At 36.3% G+C, this 20,444-nt stretch overlaps 1 protein-coding gene across 3 annotated transcripts; it reads right to left on the bottom strand.

Annotated features, from left to right (window-relative positions):
* Positions 1-18,127: 18,127 nt before the first annotated feature.
* LOC149921281 (uncharacterized) lies at positions 18,128-20,137 on the bottom strand. Of its 3 annotated transcripts, none has more exons than XM_090163169.1 (5): positions 19,825-20,137; positions 19,634-19,765; positions 19,239-19,560; positions 18,722-19,093; positions 18,128-18,660 (listed from the first exon to the last, which is right to left on the bottom strand). In XM_090163169.1, exons 3-5 carry the CDS (start codon positions 19,480-19,482, stop codon positions 18,581-18,583), a joined length of 696 nt encoding a protein of 231 aa, XP_090019295.1. In that variant the 5' UTR covers positions 19,483-19,560; positions 19,634-19,765; positions 19,825-20,137; the 3' UTR covers positions 18,128-18,580. The 3 variants fall into 3 exon arrangements, with proteins under 3 accessions (XP_090019295.1, XP_090019296.1, XP_090019297.1); XM_090163170.1 differs by having other exon boundaries at positions 19,239-19,557; XM_090163171.1 differs by having other exon boundaries at positions 19,634-19,758.
* Between the last annotated feature and the right edge of the window lie 307 nt (positions 20,138-20,444).

The following is a 20,444-nucleotide window of genomic DNA, read 5'->3' as shown; positions in this document are numbered from 1 at the left end:
AATGAAGCGTCAGTGTTGTTTCTAAAGGATAGCAACAGGCCCAACGAATCGAAGTCGTGGAAGTCTTTCTACGTCATTCGAAACCACAACCAAAATTAATAAGCACACCTAAACATACACTTCCGGCACCCGACATTTTCAACCCTCCCCAAGCTAAAAACAACAAAACCAAAGAGCACCCCAGAAAAAGACACAGAGAGAGAATCCGCCGCTTATGTCAAGGCACCATGAGACCAGACTAGTTTGGCTATGACAGAAGAGTTTCCCCAGTTCGGACTTTTTTCTCCGCGACAGCCCCAAGTTCAAATAAAAGAGGCTGAAATGCCCAAATAAATCCCCTAAAAGATGCAAATTTAGCACGAATATCGTTTTAAGCCCAACCACTTCCCCAAATAGAGACTTTTTAAGGTTAGTAGGAACAATGTTCGGTTAGAAGGAGAAATCTTTCAATCCACGCGTCGTCAAAGTTCGACCCGTTTGTAGGAGACAATCCTGGCTCCGTCCCTTCTTTGTCGAGAAACTAAGTCATCCTCGTCATCTTCAAACACCCAGAACTGCGAGACATCAAGAAAGATTATCCCCAGAAACAAGACGTTCATCTATCGTAACGTTGAAATTTTCCTATTTTCCCTCCTCCCACTTTGGATCACCCATCAAGCTAAAACGATAATCCTCCCGCTAATCTGTCGCCATTGAGTCTCACCCCCTAAATTCTGTTACAAAGATTCCCCCTCTAGCCCTTTCTTTTTTCTCTCTCGAAGTCCCTCGTAGATGACTAAAAGTATTTTACCATTTATGCTCCGGTAAAACGTAAAATCCCAGAAAGAATCCCTCCCCCCCTTTTTTGGACCAATAAGAATGTTATTTTAAGTCACCCTCCAGAAATAGAACCCATAAATCGTTCGATTCCATACCAAGAAGGAACACTACTCTCCCCATAATTCTCGATAATTCAAACTTATAAAATAAGACTGTTAAGATTTTATCCCTAGTCCCCCTTTAAATAAATTTCTTAATATTACCTCCCTCTCTCTCTCTTAAGTAGCCCCTAAATAATTAAAAGTAAAATAATTAGTTATCCCAATGTCTCCCATTAAGCAAGGTTCAAAACCTGATTTATGTAAGTAGAACTTGTTTTATTTTGTTAATTTACTGTTTAAAGGGAAAATGTCAATAAAGGTATTTTTTATTATTTGAATTTCGTCACGATTCCAATTCACTGCCAACTACCTCATTTACTTCCTTTCCCCTTATTACCTGTCCGACCTCGCATTACGCGTCGACCGACAGCGCGAAAATAGCTGTTACCGAATTCCAGGCGAAATTCCGAAAAGTGATAATACCCAAGGTCCAAAAATTTTACCTAACTTTTATTTAAATCGATTTAGAATAACCAAATACCGTAAAGTGACAAAACTTAGGTTGAAATGAAAGCCAACTATATTATTTACCTTTTATCATCGAAGATTTGTTTATTATGTTTAAACATGTTAGAATATGAAAATTAACATTTCACGCGGGCAGTCGGACACGCGGCATTAAAACCGCCGTCAAAACGAAGCCGTGTCGGCAAGTTGGCAACTTTTTTCCGACTTCCACCCGTTCCCGTTGCGCATGCGCGCCAATCTGAAACTTAAAAGGGAAAATGGATGCCTCGAAACCGTAATTTCCTGGCTTCAAAAACTTATAATTTATCGGCGTTATTGATTAAATTATAAATCGTGAAAAGACGGGCCCTATGAAGTGAAACACGCTGATTTTAAATCCGTTTACTGAATTAAAATACGAGAAGTGGTTGAGGTTAGAGCGCGACCCAAAAAAGGCCTAAAAGTCACTCAAGCTGAGTTGACGTCTTCCACGACCAAACCGGTAAATTGCCAATATACGCGCAGCAGAGGTGGAAATGAGGAAAAAAGATGAGCTCTAAAAATTCACGTCTCATTTCATTTTACAAATTTTCGAGTTTTATATACTTAATTTTATATATTTTCGAGTCTGATATACCTCATTTTATATATTTTCGAGTCTGATATACCTCATTTTATATATTTTGAGTGTGATATACATATATTTTAAACTTTAGAGTCTGATATACATATATTTTAAACTTTAGAGTCTGATATACATATATTTTATACTTTAGAGTCTGATATGCTTAATTTTATATATTTTCGAGTATCATATAATTTTATATATTTTAGAGTATCATATAATTTTATATATTTTAGAGTATCATATAATTTTATATATTTTAGAGTATCATATAATTTTATATATTTTAGAGTATCATATAATTTTATATATTTTAGAGCATCATGTAATATTATATATTTTAGTCTCATAATTTTATATATTTTAGAGTATCATATAATTTTATATATTTTAGAGTATCATATAATTTTATATATTTTAGAGTATCATATAATTTTATATATTTTAGAGTATCATATAATTTTATATATTTTAGAGTATCGTATAATTTTATATATTTTAGAGTATCATAAAATTTTATATATTTTTAGAGTATCATATAATTTTATATATTTTACAGTATCGTGTAATTTTATATATTTTTAGTATCATGTATTTTATTTATTTTAGTCATATAATTTTATATATTTTATATATTTTATATATTTTATATATAATTTTATATATTTTATATATAATTTTATATATTTTATATATAATTTTATATATTTTATATATAATTTTATATATTTTATATATAATTTTATATATTTTATATATAATTTTATATATTTTATATATAATTTTATATATTTTATATATAATTTTATATATTTTATATATAATTTTATATATTTTATATATAATTTTATATATTTTATATATAATTTTATATATTTTAGAGTATCATAATTTAAAAACTTTCGTGTCTGATATAATTTAAAAAAAAACCAAGATAATAATTTAGTAAATTTTCGGATCAAATAATTATCCTAACTTTTATTATGTTACCAATTTTCGGATCATATAATTTTCCTAACTTTTATTATGTTACCAATTTTCGAATGTCACATAATTTTATAAATTTCAAGACTAATAATATTAGTCATTGGTGGTGCCGGATTTTTGAGTTAGATTGGCCAAGTAAATGGAGCCCTTATTTTTAATTGCATTTTCTCTGCTCCCTGTAATAATTTTCTGTAGAAATTAAAGGAATTTAAAAGTTAATCCACAAAGGTTATCGCTTATTTTAAATTTCCTGGGTTCCTTTGTTAGGGTTTGGGGGCCCGCTTTTGAAATTTCAGAGCAGACCATACCTTGCCTACCGCCACTGATTTTACTACTTTTCTAGTGAAAATTTGACAAATAAATGAAATAATATAACAATTTTACGAGTGATAATTTGAGAATTAATATAACAATTTTAAGGGTGATAATTTGATTGAAAAATTACAAATTTTACGTTTCGAGTTATAAGTTGACAAATAATTTAAAAAAATGTACGAGTGATGATTTGTCAAATAAATGTTTCGAGTGTTAATTTAAATAGTTTTACAACTTTTAGAGTGATAAGTTGACGAATAATTTTTATAGCTTTTAGAGTTCTGTTTTTCAGAATTTTGACCATATTCCTCTCCAATTTACGAATTGACACTTGGTATAACCAGTGGCGCCGCCAGCAATAGGCACGAGTAGGCACGTGCCTACGTGGAAAACTAGAGGGGGCCTCCAAATTTATTAAAAAAGGGGGCCTTATTATTTCATATTGGTAAATTTTCCGTAGCCGAATTAATAGAGAAATTGCTGAAATATTTCAAACTTGTGACTATCAACTAATGCACATATTTTATGGATTTATATTTACTCCATTTAAAAAGGATAATACCCGTTGTATAATACCAGGGGGTAAGCGCGTAAGCAAAAACGCAACGGGTGCCTTAAGGCCCATTTTCATGCTCGCTGGTAGCGGATAAAAATCGTCGAAATTCGCATCCGCCACTCGCAAGTGTGAAAATAAAGCTAAAATATCTGTTTAAACAGATCGACGCGGAAAGTGAAAAAGTGTGTAGCGGAAGCGGATTTTGACGATTTTTACCCGCTACCAGCGGGCATGAAAATGGGGCTTTATGCTTGGTTTCCACTGGCGCGCGCAACGACGCGTTTCTCAGCTTTGAAACGTTCAAACGTTTTTACGCGCGTAAAGAAAATAACATTATGACGCGCGCTAGTGGAAAACAAGCTTTACGCGGCTGTCACGTCTCCTCCCGCTAAGGGGGAGTTACGCGCGTGGCTAGTGATAGTTTCGAATGGGTAGGTAATAAGCCCTAAAATAGTTTTTTCCTGCTTCGTGGGTGCGTGCTTGTAGCAGCCTACTTCCAGGGGGTAGTAGGTCAAATTTTGAAGTCCTCTAGCGCTCTTTAAACTCGTCGCAGAGAACCGCGACAAAAGCCTGCATACTCCTCAACTCATCCCCTACAACCACCAGAAATTTCTCTACTGACTATTGAATCACCCTGTATATAAGTTGATAAAGTAACTTTGTTAGTTATAGTAGTAGTATAGTTTCAGCTAGGAGCAACAAACACAAGGAGAACGCAGCTAGCCTTTAAACACGCTAACGAAGGGTTGTGTACGAATTTCATTGGACGAGCGTTGCGAGTCTTTACGATGAACGTTTTACGGGCAGGGGGAAGACAATTTCCGAATTTTCCCCTTCCGACGGTAGCAGGCGCTAAAGCGTCTAGCCAATGAAAAACGTACACAAGAAAATCCACGACTTTTGATGGGTTGCGTTCTCCTTGTGTGGGGTGTAGTGTTTGTTGCTCCTAGGTTTCAGTCTTTCAGATGGTTCTTCATACCAACGATAACACATAATTTAAATTCGAAAATAACTAGCTAATGTTAATAATAGTTATTTTTATCTCCTGATATAATAATGCATAAATATTTTCACACAAAGTAAGCGTCATTTACATTTTTGAAAGCATTTCAATTATTAATTGGCTGTATCACTCGGCGATTTCCAAAGACTAAGAGGAATTCGCCGAGAGTTATTAGTCTTTGGTCACATAAAAATTTACGTTGTCAATGGTGAAATAGACTATATTAAAAAAATGCATTAGGTAAATAGGTAGTGTCATACTTATCTTTATTATGTTACTTATGGTTAAAGTAAATATATTAAAAATTGGTGGGCAAGACCATGGAGCTTCCATGGCAAGAGGGGGCCCCAAATTGTAGTGCCTACGTGGGAAAAATCCTGGCGGCGCCACTGGGTATAACATTGAAATTATCCCTCCACTTTCAATATAACCTGAAAATGTCTCCGTATCAAATTGGTCGACAATGCATTTTCAATGTGCAACATGTTAATGACTAGCTTGTCCATTAAATATTTGCTCTGTTCAAAACTCCACCGAGAGCGACGTTAAATATTTAAGTAAAGAAAAAATATTCTAAACTGAGAGTTTTTCGCTGAATAACCTAGTTTAAAGTTCGACTATAAATCTGGGTCGGGTCCAAGCTAGGCCTAATGCCAAAAAAAATAATGTATTTATAAAGTTCCTTTTAAGGCCTCCAGGCGGCGCTTCAGGGGTGGCTTTAATCACCGACACGAATTACTCACGGCCTGACTATTATTCATCAAAATTACATTAACAATTTTGCGGGATGAAAAGCGACGAGAAAGCGCAACCCAACTTTTGATGACGAATTTTAAACAGAATTCTGCCCCTTTTTTGTTGCTATACGAAGCTCACGCAAAGCGAACTGTAGTAACTCCAAAATCAGGGTTTTTTATTTAAAATAAATAAAATTTAATTGTTAATTTTATCCAAATCTCTGGGACTGTCTTCGTGTAACCCACTTTATCACACAATGACTTAAACCGATGGAATTGTCTTGTTCAAACATTTATTCTTTCTTCGTGTTTTCTCCTTTATCCATTTGTTTTTTAATTATATTTCAAAATAGTGTTGTAAGTAAATATAAAAAAGTTATCATTCTATGATTAGTCTAATATTGATTTGCAAATTTAAATAAAGCTGAATTTTCGCATCATTTTTTCGAATCTAAAAGTAAACTAAAACCTCTAGACTAGCTTTAAACTGATTAACAATGTAACACTATTCATGTTTTGAAGTATGTTTACTGTTATTAGACATTTAATATCGATAAAAAGAAAAAAATTAAAAACCCTTAAAAAGTAATTTATCTTACAATTTTTTATTTTTCCGCATTTCGGAAACTTTTCCACATTTTATTTTTCCGAAAAATTAACAACACTACTTCAAAATAGGATTAATGCAATTTTGTGTTACTCTCTTTAAAGGGAATATAACCTGCAAAGCAATCTTTATGGAAGATCACTTCAATGTTTCAAACTTCCCAGTACAGTGGCGCCAATCATTTTTAAAGCCAAAGGCCAGAGCGGCCAGAGCTGCAAACATTGGTTATATTTACTTTAACTATCAAAACGTTTACGGCTAGTTTTTATTAAAAAACGTCGTTGTTACTAAGATTATTTTCAATTAGTTTGTTCAATTGAATAAATTTATATATTTAGGTTTAAGCTTTCATTTTCTCTTATCTCTTTAGTCCAGCTTCATTTAACAACCATTAATGATTTAAAAAACAAGAGTAGTGTTGTTAATTTTCCGGAAAAATAAACTTTTTCGCAAATCGGAAAAATTAAATCTTGAAACAAATTACTTTTTAAAGGGTTTTTATGTTTTTAACTTTTTTCGATATAAAATGTCTAATATCAGTAAACATACTACAACACATTAATAGTGTAACATTTTTAATCAGTTTAAACCAGTTCAGAGGTTTAGTTTTACTTTTAGATTCGAAAAAATGTGGCGAAAATGCTGCTTTATTTAAATTTCCAACAATATATTAGACTAATCATACAATGAAAACGTTTTTATTATTTTTTACGGAAAAATACGACAGTTCGAACGTCAACCTGTAGGCTTTCATTAGGTCTAATAGGAAAAAAAGCCTGTGCCTTCGTAATGAGTTGCCAGCAACTTTATATAGCTATTTATTTATTGTAACGCAGAGGTCTATAATAAAAGTATCTAACTCCAATGATGGTAAAAACTAAGTAAATCGGTATTCTGTTTGAAAAGTCTATTTTGGAACCTAAATACACGACTAGGAAAAAATTACCCTTTTCTGCTAAAATTAAACGTTTGATTTACACGAGTTAAGTTGGACTGTAAAAATGCTAGAATACGATTGGTCGTATTGGCCATCACATGGTACGTAAGGGTATAAACAACAATAAAGAATTATCTCTGACATAACCCTTAAGTTTTGACATTTCCTGTTGTTTTAAAACTAATTTCCCGACCGAACCTTTTCTTAACACTGACACTCTCACCAAGCTGCGACTTAAAGTATTTTATATTCCTTGGTGCTACTATACTAATCCTTGATTGCGCAGTAGCTCTGAAAATCAGTTTGGTGACAATTTTGGCTAATTGACATAATTATTGCATGTTACTTTCGTATTAACAATTAAATTAATGAAATAATGGCGGATAACCAGTCTACTAGCTAGGACTAGTTCTTGAGCTTATGTGGCACTTCATAAAATAGCTATAAAATAAAAATAATGAATTTGATTATTTTGCACCTCAGCAAATTGGAAGGAAGAGATAACTTATTAACTTTAATAGAAAAAGAATTAAGTTATTATTTTACGCTCGAAAACCTATTGGTACGAGTAATTCGTTAGTTTTTAAATTTGTTTAGGATTTAGTTTTTTTTTACACCGTTATAACTCTACGAGGGGACAAAGGCCCAGTGGCGTAAATAGCGCCCGCGGAGACATAGCGCAGTCTCTTGGAATTAGGGAAAAGGTTATTCCAAAAGCGCCCACTTTTGTCATTGGGTGTATTATAAATTTCTTTGCGAATTGTGAGTGTATAATCTTCGATGTTTGGGACGGATCGAGTGCTGATGGTTACGGGAGATGTAGTATTACGGGCTCGACCATTGTGTTTTCTTTTGCAATTTGTGATTTTTCGTGACGCATTTTTAACGATTGTTACGAACCGCGTGCTGAGGGTTACGATTAACGTATCAACGTCCAAATGGCATGGGTTTCTACCAAATGTTCACGGTGTACATCTTAACGTGAATTTGCAACCGCATCGGGCGGATTTCGAACTCGAGCCACCCTGCATGAAACGTGGGCGTTCTGCCACAGAAGCATTGATGCTCAGATCCCCATGTTATTTTCAAGGGGAAAATATACATACTGTGTTGTCAAAAACATTTTCGGTTGCCATGGCAAAATTAATGCCCATTGCAACTTTACCCTTGGTGAAATTTCATGTTAACATAAAGTCTACACACCCACTTAGTTTCAACAAAATCGGTGATTATCACCTCGGGTAGTCTCCTCGTTTGTTAGTTTTTGGTAATTTATTTACGGGTTTTATTATCGACTTAGATATAGTTGTATTTATGTGGTGGTGTTGGTTTAACGTTTATTGATATACGAGCTGTCGTTTAGCCAAGTGGCTTTCCGTGCTTTGTTAATGGGAAGGTTTTTGCTTCTTCTAAATACATTAATGTTAATGTTACTATTTGCTTATATTAACAATATTTAAAAACAAAACCACCACTTACTAATGTTCGAAAAAACGGACAAACGATTATTCCAACAAATGAAATTCGCCCGTAAAGTTAACATAAATTGAACGACTAAATCACCAACAAAAGTTGTGATAAATATTTAGGGCAAATGAAATACGTTTTCGGACATACGATCCATTTTTCCGGCATTTGGACAAATGATCATTCGGACATTTGTACCACCGTTCGGACGAATGAAATTCGAACAAATGTATACAAATCAACTTAATAAACCCAAGAGGAATTTTACCGAAAATGATTTCGAGTTACCTGGTTTTGGGAATACATTAGAGGGCGCCTGTATCAATAGGCCTCGTGCGTAGTTTAAATTTTGCTCACAAGTATCGCCGTCTACCAAATAATGAAGTAAAATAAATATAGATCCAAATCCGCCGTCCAGGACCTACCGTTTCGCGGGACAGTATTTGTTGAGGTGGAGAGTTAGGCCTAGTAAATGAACTTAATCAAATCGTGTTGGCACCATCTATCGTGTTATTGGAAAACTAAACCTGAATAAATTTTGCAAAAGCGTCTGCTTATAGAAACAGATGGCGACAACGCGATTGTATAAAGTTGAAACTTAAGCCTATTTCACCTACTCGAATAAAGAGTGACCCGCGAATCCCAGATTTCTTTGGATCTCTATTTATTGTACCTCATTGCTACCGACCGAGTTTTTAATTGAATATATGAAAGCTGTCTGCTCTTTCAAAATTATCTCTGCACAGCCGAAAGTTCAACCGTAAAACCTAAAAATTCCTAGGCTCGAAGCCTATTGCTAGGAAATTCAATTATCACAATAGTGCGTAAGCGGGCTATTAAAATTAAAATTTCTTAATGCAACCGAAAACGTAGTTCAGAAATGCTCAGGATTAATTAAAAATATAATTTTCAACCAAGTTGGTCTTAATTTTAAAATGTAGATTTTTAGTCGAATATCACCACTGAGCAACTTGTGGGCCCCCGAACTCCATATTTCATAACGGGTTACCGAGGGAATGATATTTACTTTCGCTTAAGATGTGGAATTCGGCGGGGGGGGGGGGGGAGGCGGGGTGGCATCGGCTACATTTTACGTCAGCCTAGTACTCACAAATCCCTTACGATTGTGTGTAAAAAGGGGATCAATAATCCTTTTAAGGGGTCGAAAAAATAAAAATTGAGGCTATACTTATTTAGCTAACGAGATAAATGATCCTACGACTGACACGTCCTCAAAGAAAGCAATACCAATAAGGGAGGCTTATCAACCCCAAAGTGCTGTGGCGAAGTGGCATTCACCTCGAAAAGAGAAGATCATCGTTTGATTCCCGCTGGGGCTTCTGGTGCAACGACTCCTTTCGCGCAGAGTTTGCAGGATTTATCCCGGCTGGTTTTGCCCTCGGTTTTGCCCCGAAATCTTCTTTTTCCACTTCCCATAAAAACTTATTGAGGTTAACGGTAAATAGTGAGTGTAGGGAGCTATTGGTTAACCTGGCATGAAGGGCTGGCCGCCACCCATTGTTACCCAGCCACTTGATTTACAGGCATCGAAGGTCACTATATGATTTTGTACCCGTAGTAGTGTTGTTAAAATATTTTTTTTAGAGTTGGACTCGCGATTACATACGAGAAATTACAGGCCATAGTAAGACATGAAACGATGAATCCAGATTAACTTAGAGTAGACATTGGCCTAAATGGATATTTTTTACTTTTATTTCGTCTGCGCAGAGAGTTTGGACAAGGAGAATAGGAAGGGAGGTGAAGTAGAAGGGATGAACGCGCCAGCATCCTTGTAAGAAGCTTAGCGCCAACTCGGCCTGAAAAGTATGCAAAAATGGTGGCAACACGTAGCGTAGCAGCCGAAATCTTTTCATTTTATTTCATCATTACACGAATATATATATTCTTGTAATTTAAATGCTCTGGAAGTATATCAAAGGCGCCTAGAAGGTCATCGAGAAATATTTGGCTCAATTATTTTAGGTCTTGAAATGATTGAGGACAGGGCGCTTACAGAAGGAGAACATGTTGAAGACGAACTTTTAAATACAAGGAATACGGTATATATTCATCTGACCTTCATGCAAACAGTTATAAATCAAAGAGTGTCACAAATGACTCCTGTCGAAAATGCGCATTTCATTGCTCCGGTGATTAGGCTAGGCAATGTAGGTCGCCCTCCAAATGACGTTACAGATGAACAGATATAATTTTGTCGAAGAAAAATACATATGAATTGGGTTCAAACAGCTGACACGCTGGGAATTAGTACACGTTCGTTGCAACGGCATAGAGAATACCTGCATTATGAAGAAGATAATCATATTTCAAATGAAACATTGGACGAACACATTTCTACACTTCTTAGAGAAACTCACAATGTTGGTGAGACTTATATAATTGGTGGCCTTAGAGCTACGGGCGTTAGAACAGCATGAGAGCGAGTTAGGCAACGACTTCGATTACTAAATCTAGTTGGGCGTGCACTATAACGCTATAACGTCTCTCCACGAGAACAAATTTTTCGCTATAACGTCTCTCCACGAGAACAAATTTACTGCTATAACGTCTCTACACGAGAAGAAATTTACCGCTATAACGACTCTCCACGAGACATTTACCGCTATAACGTCTCTCCACGAGATTAAATATTTCACCATAACGTCTCTCCACGAGGCCCTTTTAACTAAAACGTCTCTCCACGAGACTCTCGTTTGTCGTGCCATACAATGAACATTACAAAGACCTTGATCATAAGAATATTGTAACTTAAGTGTGAATTTTCCTATTCTTCACGTTCAAAAGATTTACAGAGAGCTATTGGCAAGACAGAATGCATAACGAGCTTCGTCGCTATTTTGCGTTCGCTTGCTCCCGCGTCACACGTAGCCGTTAACAGCGCTTCGCTAGGGGGAGATTTTCTTCTTGTGGTTTCGTCACTTCCTTACTAGCTCTCGGTAAAATATTCACTAAACAAACTTATGGAACAATATTATAGACTTATGCCTTGACTCGTTTCTTCCAGGTCATCCAAAAATTAACTCGAGAACCCAAGGCAGTATCGCCACCTGTTTCTGCGATAAACAATCATTGTGATTTTTACTTAGGGGCTTATGTAGTGCTTCCAACAGCCATCTGTTATCTGTTAATTTATCTGAATAGACCTAGTTTTTTCCATCGATTTCCTAATCCGATGAACCCTCTTTTTTAATCATGCAAAGATAACAGTTGGTCCGATGACACTTATACGAATAGAAATATCCGATTTAACCTATATCTGGTTTACTTAACCGCCTTTACAAACTGATTTTTTTATCCGAGCAATCAGATACGAACGTTACGTATCCTTCAACGAAGATACTTCTTTGACAAAAAAATATAGCTTTGGACTAAAATAGTATATAAATACTTGTTTATTAGCTGTCTTTGATATAAACAATTTAGTTTATGCTGAGTTTAGAGCTGAGATACTTCAGTACTTAAGAGCTGACGTTGCACCCTATCACGCTGATATCTTACAGTGGTGGAAGGTGAGACGTTTCATTTTGAAGTTTAATTGTGGTCTTAATGGTTCTGTTATCGAATCACGAGTCGGAGTACAAACCAGTGGCGATGATGGCCCGTGATTATCTCGCAATCGCTGGTTCATACGTGCCTGCCGAAAGAATGTTTTCAATGGGTAGTGACGTAGTTACTGCCAAAAAGCGTTCTCTAAAGCCCGAAACGATATCCGCCATATTACACCCGAAAAATTGGTGGAAACAATGAATATTTTCTAGTATTTAAATAAAATAATTATACCTTGATTCGCTGGCGAATGTACTTTACAAAATAATACACAAGGGTGAAAGAGCCCATGGGCGATTTTATTCCTAAGCGTATTAGATGCGTCCCTAGGGCCCCCGATTTTTAGGGACCAAATTTTTGCAACTCTGAAGAAGGAGGGGTTTTTAAATATTAAATTTTTTTCAAAACGTAAATCTCCAGCTCCCCATAATGACAATTAGTAATTAGGGATCACTATATTTGTTTTAGCGCGGCACTGAGTGAACTTATGCTGTCACATGTTTTTTTATGTAATTTGAAAAAGGTTTAGGGAAGGTTGTGTTTACGCTTTAGTCCCATTCGACCGAAATCCCATTCGACCGAAGGCGGTTTTTGAGGTGTCCCATTCGACCAAACGCTGCTATATAAATTGGCTTTTGCTATGATTTCAATTTAGTTACTGAAGTCGTTTGCAATGGAGCGGATAGCTAATAAAGGAGGGTATTTATACATCAATAATAATTATTTATTCCGTCTTAGTAAAAAGAAAGATACAAATTGCTATTTTTCTTGCCGAAACGCGATGTGTAAAGTAAAAATAGTAAAATAGAAAATAAAATGGAATGAGCATGAATTATATTTTTATCTTCACCTAGTCAAGAAAAGTAACTGAACCAAAACTCAAATAGTAAACTTAACCAACTCTAACCTTACCTAACCTAACCTAAACATGGATCTTCGATAGTACATACCTTAAATAAAATACCAAATCACCCCGCCAATTGGGCTACATTTTAAAATTCTTTCGGTCGAATGCGATTCGGTCGAATGGGATTAGGTCGAATGGGATTTCGGTCGAATGGGATTTCGGTCGAATGGGATTTCGGTCGAATGGGAATAAACGGTGTTTACCGCGTAGAGTCCTAGGAAGGTACTCTATCATACTCTGAACGGATGGCCTAACGAGTTGGTATAGCAACTAAACTACAAACTAAAGCTCGTGTCATTAAGTTTGTGCACCCTGAACTGTGCCTTTCTCTAAAAATGTTCATTAACTTGTAATATTATTCTATAATCTGTAGCAGATAGCTGGTTTGATTATCGTATTTTTAAAATAAAAACTTACCAGTTAAAATATTCAGATAAGACAAACAGATTTTATCGGAGCAGATAAAATAAAGGGGGGCGAAGTTTTTGTCTGCCCGGTTATCTGTTTACAACATGTGTAGAAGAACCAGATACCAGATATACCTTTTCAGATAGAAATTGGAACCACTAGGCTTATGTAGAGGCTCCAAATTAATTTTTTTAAGAGTTTTGACCCATATGAATGTTTTAGAAGCTGAAAGAATTTTCTTGGTGTTTTTTTGGCTTAATTAAAAAGGTAAAATAAAGCGCAACATACCTTAATCGCGAAGTGTTCAGCGTTTGCCAATTCACTAGAATGTTTTTTTAATAATTTATAAATTTAGTTTTGAAGCAATTTCAAATTTAAAATATTCTTAGAGAAAAAGCTAATCTTTTTCGTGATAACGATTTTTTTCAGGTACGATGTCTTTAATATTCGCCAAACGTTATTTACGGGGCAACAAGTCGTTGGCGCGGCTCAAAATTAAAACTTTTTAAAGTCGTAGGCCTACCATTTGCGGATCGTTTTTTTTAACTTTTAAATATTTTTATGACATTCCACGGTTCTTAAGCTTTAAAACATTGCCTTCCTTGTTCATTTTGATTGGAATGTGCAATAACTGGTAGCTTTACGGGGTGTCGGGGTCCGGCTCTTGTAACCCATAAGGGCGGTGGCGTACTGGGAGATGTTAGCTCCGATCAAATGGTCCTATCTTCACCTCCACTTCGGTCAGGTTTGGGCTGGATACTGAGCTTCGACTCAGGCTTACGAAGGGGATCCGTGCAAACTGGCCACCTCGGCGGATTGGGTAGCCTGCTGTGGGGAGGCGGGCCTCCGTATGGGGGCACGGCGGTCCTGTTTCCCGGCCTTTTGAGGTCACACCAGGATCTCCGGTGCTAGTTGTGCCGGGTTACTTGGACTGCTGTGTGCCCGTCGTTCCCCTTTAGGAGCTCTCTCCAAAGGGTTTGACTGCTTACCTACGTAGGTAGGGTGTCGGCTGGAGTTGCTACAGCATCCACTCTTAATCCCACTGCTGTGTGCGAAGTGGAAATCGGTCCGCCCATTGCTGCACCTTCTGCTGGATTGAGTGGCTTACGTCAAAGGTGCGACCATCAGTAGTAGGGTTCTGCTACCCATTCTGGATTTGTCACCTGTCCGGGGTAGGTGGACGCCTGCGACGGCACTATGATAGTCTCTGTTACTAGGTACACCGGGCTATAAATTGTGACACACTGTACATTTTGATTAAATTAATTTCAAGATATGAATTTTGAAACGAAAGGTATTCGGAGTTAGAGCTGTTCAGAGATACCCACTGACTATATAGCGTTTAATGACGTAACTAAAAAAATAAAAGATAAAACTAACATTATTTCTTATGAAATAATATATTCAAAATTTAGGCAACCCAAAACGCTCCTGATTAACGGAAAGAACTTAAACAGGAAAACAACATATACGGTCTTTTCTTTGTCTAATATTAAAAATCGTCGGCACTGTTTAAACAATATATTTCCTAGCTAATAGAAGAGTAATTGTATTTTTTTATAAGCAAGTTAATTAAAATGTTATTGCTCTTCATATTATTGGTTCAAATAATTTTGATTTGACCCAAATTTGACATTCGTGAAACTCCAAGGCGGCTCGCCGATAGATTCAGGGAAAATCTTAAAGGCCCAGTTTTTCTTCTGCCTGTCCGCCTTGAATTTTTCTTACCTGCAACACTCCCCTTGCATTTATACTTTCCGCAAAAAATGATTTTTGCGAAGATTGAGCGTCGTGCCTGCTTCTGAATAGCAATAGAAACTTACCTAAAATGATATACTAATAAAACGCGAGTAAAGCATATTTTCAAGGAGCGCCAAAATACCCTGTGTTGGAGGGAAAAATCCGTTGTATTTTTTGAAACGACGATCATGTAAACGCTCCCCTTTTCGGAACGTCGACGTTCCCTTACGTCGACGTTCAGAGCCCCATGTAACCGTAGTCATATATACATTTATATAGCGAAGGCGATGGTAGTGAAGCTTTATCCCATTGTGACAGGAGGTACGAGTTCAGTAACTCAAATTCTACGAATTCGGTGTTATACACTTGGCAGTAAGGCGAAGGTAGTAGTATTATAATAGCCGGCTGTCCGGCGAAGAGCGAGAGGTCGAAAAGAATAGACCAGCCAGCATCCCCGAGCAACCCCGTCCCAAACTCAGCGGGGTGCCAACACGCAGGCAGAAAATGTCCCGGTCCCAGAAGCAGGCACGACGCTCAATCTTCGCCAAAATCGTGTTTTGCGGAAAGTATAAATGCAAGGGGAGTGTTGCAGGTAAGAAAAATTCAAGGCGGACAGGCAGAAGAAAAACTGGGCCTTAATGATATAAAAAAGACTCCAACTAAAAACCACGTAACCCGTCAGTGACGTCTCCATCCGCGACATGAAGGCCGCCAACTTTCCAAAGAATGACCGCCGAACAGAAGAAAACGTATTTATTTACAATCTCGGCCCGTAGTTTCCGGCGGGTCTAAATGGAAAATTAGTTTTTAGTTTGACACTATTGCTATGGATGCCATATCGTTAAGTGTTTGTTATTTGTTTGTTTGTCGTCGAAAGCGACGACACGGTAGATGGAGTTGCGAAAAATAATTTCGAATATTGACGGCACTGGGATTCGGACCAAGATTTCTGACCGCGTAGTCTCCAAAGACGACGCCTTATTCAAGTGAGCCACGCCGTCCTCTTCGATATAGTTAGTCCAGAGATATCGATCTTGTCCGAACGTTAGTTTGGCGGGAAGATTGAATTAAACCTGGGTCTCCTGAGGGTGGGCGGGTTGGTCGTATTCGATGGAACTCTTTTTTCCGCCCCCCTCACGCGCGTGCCGTTAATTTCCGCCCCCTCCGACCAACCCCCTTAAAGGGAGAGTCACCGATTGGTACGATATCGTACGCCACGAAAATTGTTATACGCCCTAAAATTTGCGATGAAATCATCGCACTGACGCGTCTTCAACTGATTTCCTATTTGCTATAAAACAAATCCGTCGCAAGTATGGTGCTAATTAAAATGTTTCCTCTTTATGACCCAGTCCAAAGCACATTGGCCCCCCTTAAATCCAATGTCAAGGGGCGGGGGGCGGTAATTTTGAATTAGAAAATTTCTTTCGATATGCTAGAATAGGATTATAATTGGCGATTGGCGGGAAGTTTGAATAAGACAATTTCTTTCGATATGCTTGAATAGGATTATAATTCGCCGCTGACTGGCAGGGGGTGGTAATATTGAATTAGACATTTTTTTTTCAATATGCTAGAATAGGATTATAATTCGCCGGTGACTGCTGGGGAACGGTAATATTGAATTAGACAATTTCTGTCGATATGCTACAATAGGATTATAATTGGCGATTGGCGGGAAGTTTGAATTCGACAATTTCTTTCGATATGCTAGAATAGTATTATAATTGGCCGGTGATTGGCGGGGGGCGGTAATATTGAATTAGACACATTCATTCGCTATGCTAGAGTAGTATTATAATTGGTGGGTGGCAGTAATATTGAAATAGACCAATTCTTTCGATATGCTAGAATAGGATTATAATTAGCGGGTGGCGGGAAGTTCGAATTAGAGAATTTCTTTCGATATGCTAGAATAGGATTATAATTAGCGGGTGGCGGGAAGTTCGAATTAGAGAATTTCTTTCGATATGCTAGAATAGGATTTTAATTAGCGGGTGGCGGGAAGTTCGAATTAGAGAATTTCTTTCGATATGCTAGAATTCGCTAACGAAAACTCCGGCAGCGCCCCCTATCCACACTGCGTGTAACTGTATAGTGGTGATCAGCATTCAGCAAATAGTGGTGTGCTACTGATGAGATGGTGGTATTATATACGTTTTAACAGCGAATTAGTGTTTTCTTGGTAAGTAGGATTGAATGTCAAGTTTAAAGACATAATGTTTGGTTCTAATTATATACTGTCATTAAGATTTGAAGTCCTTTTGGATTTACTTAAAACATTGTTAGAATAGGCCTTGGAGCAATATTGTTCAAATAAAAGATGACATCTCAAAAAGGTATGCTAACATTTAATTGGTATTCTATTATATTATCCTATTTTAACCTTTATTTATTCCATAATAGTGAATCTCACCATGGTTGAAATTTGGAAATACATTGGGGAAAAGCCAAGAGCCTTAGAAGAAGGAGAACGGATGTTTAGAGAAAGCCCAAAAGGATCAAAATGGGAACAAAATGGAGAAAGTTGCTCGGGCCAAATTTTCGTGGCTTAAAAAAGTACAAGTATTGGAATATGGCCTCTTAATTAACTTAAATAATCCATTTCTAGCTTTTAGTCCAGATGGATTATACATGGAAAATGGAGAAATAAAATTACTCGAGATTAAGAAGAAAATATCAATTGAAGATGCTGTCGCTCAAAACAAATTTAACTTCTTGAAAATTGGAAAAGACGGAATTTATTTACCAACTAACGATTGTAGAAGCTACTATGCACAAATTCAGCTTGGCCTTTATGTGTTAAACATAAAAACATGCTCATTTTTCTTGTATTCTCCCAAGGGCTATCTTTTAATTGATATTCAAAGAGACGAAGATTATTTGAAACAAAACATAGTCAAATTGTGCAATTTTTATTTCAAATTATATTTACCATTACTAGTCAAGAGTAAGTGATTTTTAAAACAAAAAAGTTCCTATTTTGTACTGTGCCAATTAGTATTATATAAGAAAAGTAAAATGAATTTGATCAATTAATGTTATAAATGAATTTTTACTTGAAGTCTTATTTATAATAAAAGATTTTTAAACTTATTTGATAAAAATTAATAAAATAATCATCATCGTCATTAAATAAGATTTAAACTTAGTCATCAAATTTATCATCTGCTAGAATTGGTTTTAGTAAATTTACTAATCCACATATGACCTTCAGAATTTCGTCACAGTAGGGAACTAAATCAAGGTCAAATTTATCATTTAAAATTTTAAATAATTTGATTCTTTGAATGGCTATCTCCACGTGAACACGAGCTGATGCAATTTTTTTGATTTTTTACACTTTCTTCCTTACTAAACTGTTATTTTTCTCAAAAATGGAGGGATGTGTAGAGCTATGCCATTGGCCGCACATTCATCTTCAATAAGGAAGCCTAAATTTAAGTTGAATGAGTTTTAAAATATTTTTTTAGCATATTACACTTTTATGCATACCTTTGTCAACCATAATTCCATCAATAAATTGTTCACAAAGATTTATGACCCCACTCTCAATGGTGACTTCCTTGTCGCTTACTTTTCCACCCCAGGGGTCGCTAACGAGCGTGATCATGCCAGAAGGTGAAATTCCAATGAGAATTTTTATTGTGTGAGTTCCTTTATAATGGATGTAGGTTGCCACTCTGTCGTGAAATGTGTTGGGCTTCATCATAGGTACTTCTGAGCAGTCCAACACAATGCGAGTATTATTAAACTCTTTAAAACATTTAGGAAAGTTACTTCTGATATTTTCCATATCCGGCCAAAAGATAAATTTCTTCAAAACTTCAGCAAGGGCACAAAGGGTTCTTTTGAAATATGTTGAAACTGTTCGATTCGAAATGACAAATAATGAAGCCAAAGCGTCAAATGTCAAATTTGACTTAAGCTTCATTAGGGTTAACAGCACCCTATATTTTACAGGCATTAGAAAATTAGAGCTTGCTCTGGTTTTCAAGCCCTAAAACCTCACTTGAAAGGCTTTCAAATAGTTCTTTCCCAATGCCAGTAAGAGACACAAAATCAGCATTTTTCATTCCATTGCTTGAAATTCCAACTCTTGACCCAGCAAAATACTTTCCATGGTCCAAATAAACTTGAACACCAATAGACGCATTTATTACTCTAGATGGTTTGTGAGATTGGTCCTTTCCTTGAGCTTCAGTTGTTACTTCAGATAGCATAGCTAAGTTTGATAATGACAAAAACTTTATCATCCGGAGCTGGTTCACTTGCGCTTTCAACAACTTTTGGAGCAATGGAATCTGTTATTGGTGATGTTGAACATAGAACTGCTTGATTTAAAATTAAATTTGTGTTATTATTCTATTTATTATTTCACAAAAGTTTACCATAAAATAAGAATACCTTTAGAACGCTTTACGTAACGTTGAGCTCGTTCTTTTAATCTAACTTCGGTTGATTCTTTAATTGGCTTACATGGCAATTTTTGGGAGGGAATGGCGTTACATTTCAAACGTCTTCTTACAGATCTACCATCTATTGATGAGTTTTTCGATTAATTTATTTTAAAAAAATTAATATTATTTGCATCTCACCATTTCTTTCCAAGAAGTCATCAGCTGTAAAATGGGCGCTACAAATCTGAGCCCACTTACTAGGCCTTTTCCCCGACTTTATCTTTGTTAACCATACATTTAAAAGTTTCTTACAACTTGGGAATTTATGAAATGATAATCCTGGCTTTGGTTCTTAACTATTTTCTTCAGTTTTACGTTTTTTAAGCGCAGTATTATTGCAAAAAGGGACCGCACAACTTCTCCCACCTCTAGCGTTAATGTGAACCGCCATATTTCTTGGATTTGTTTTGATTTGGATCACCACTATACGCTGGAAAACCAAGCTGCAGGGGTAGCGATGGCAGCGCCACCTATACCCGTTTCGCTAGCGAATAGGATTTTAATTAGCGGGTGGCGGGAAGTTCGAATTAGAGAATTTCTTTCGATATGCTAGAATAGGATTTTAATTAGCGGGTGGCGGGAAGTTCGAATTAGAGAATTTCTTTCGATATGCTAGAATAGGATATTAATTAGCGGGTGGCGGGAAGTTCGAATTAGAGAATTTCTTTCGATATGCTAGAATAGGATTTTAATTCGCCGGTGTTTGGTGGGGGAGGGGGGCGGTAATATTGAATTAGAAATATTATTTCGTTTTTGTA

The sequence above is a fragment of the Leiobunum rupestre genome, chromosome 11, assembly GCF_980474605.1.
Source record: "Leiobunum rupestre chromosome 11, qqLeiRupe1.1.hap1, whole genome shotgun sequence".
Classification (NCBI taxonomy): Eukaryota; Metazoa; Arthropoda; class Arachnida; order Opiliones; family Sclerosomatidae; genus Leiobunum; species Leiobunum rupestre.
This window is presented reverse-complemented; position numbering and strand designations above follow the sequence as displayed.

Coding starts and splice junctions, on each gene's coding strand:
- LOC149921281 (XM_090163169.1), bottom strand. CDS start 19,482: ATGATAAAGTTTTTGTCATTATCAAACTTAGCTATGCTATCTGAAGTA. Junction 19,094..19,238: donor ACTATTTGAAAGCCTTTCAA/GTGAGGTTTTAG, acceptor CGAATCGAACAG/TTTCAACATATTTCAAAAGA. Junction 18,661..18,721: donor TGGAATTATGGTTGACAAAG/GTATGCATAAAA, acceptor ACTTAAATTTAG/GCTTCCTTATTGAAGATGAA.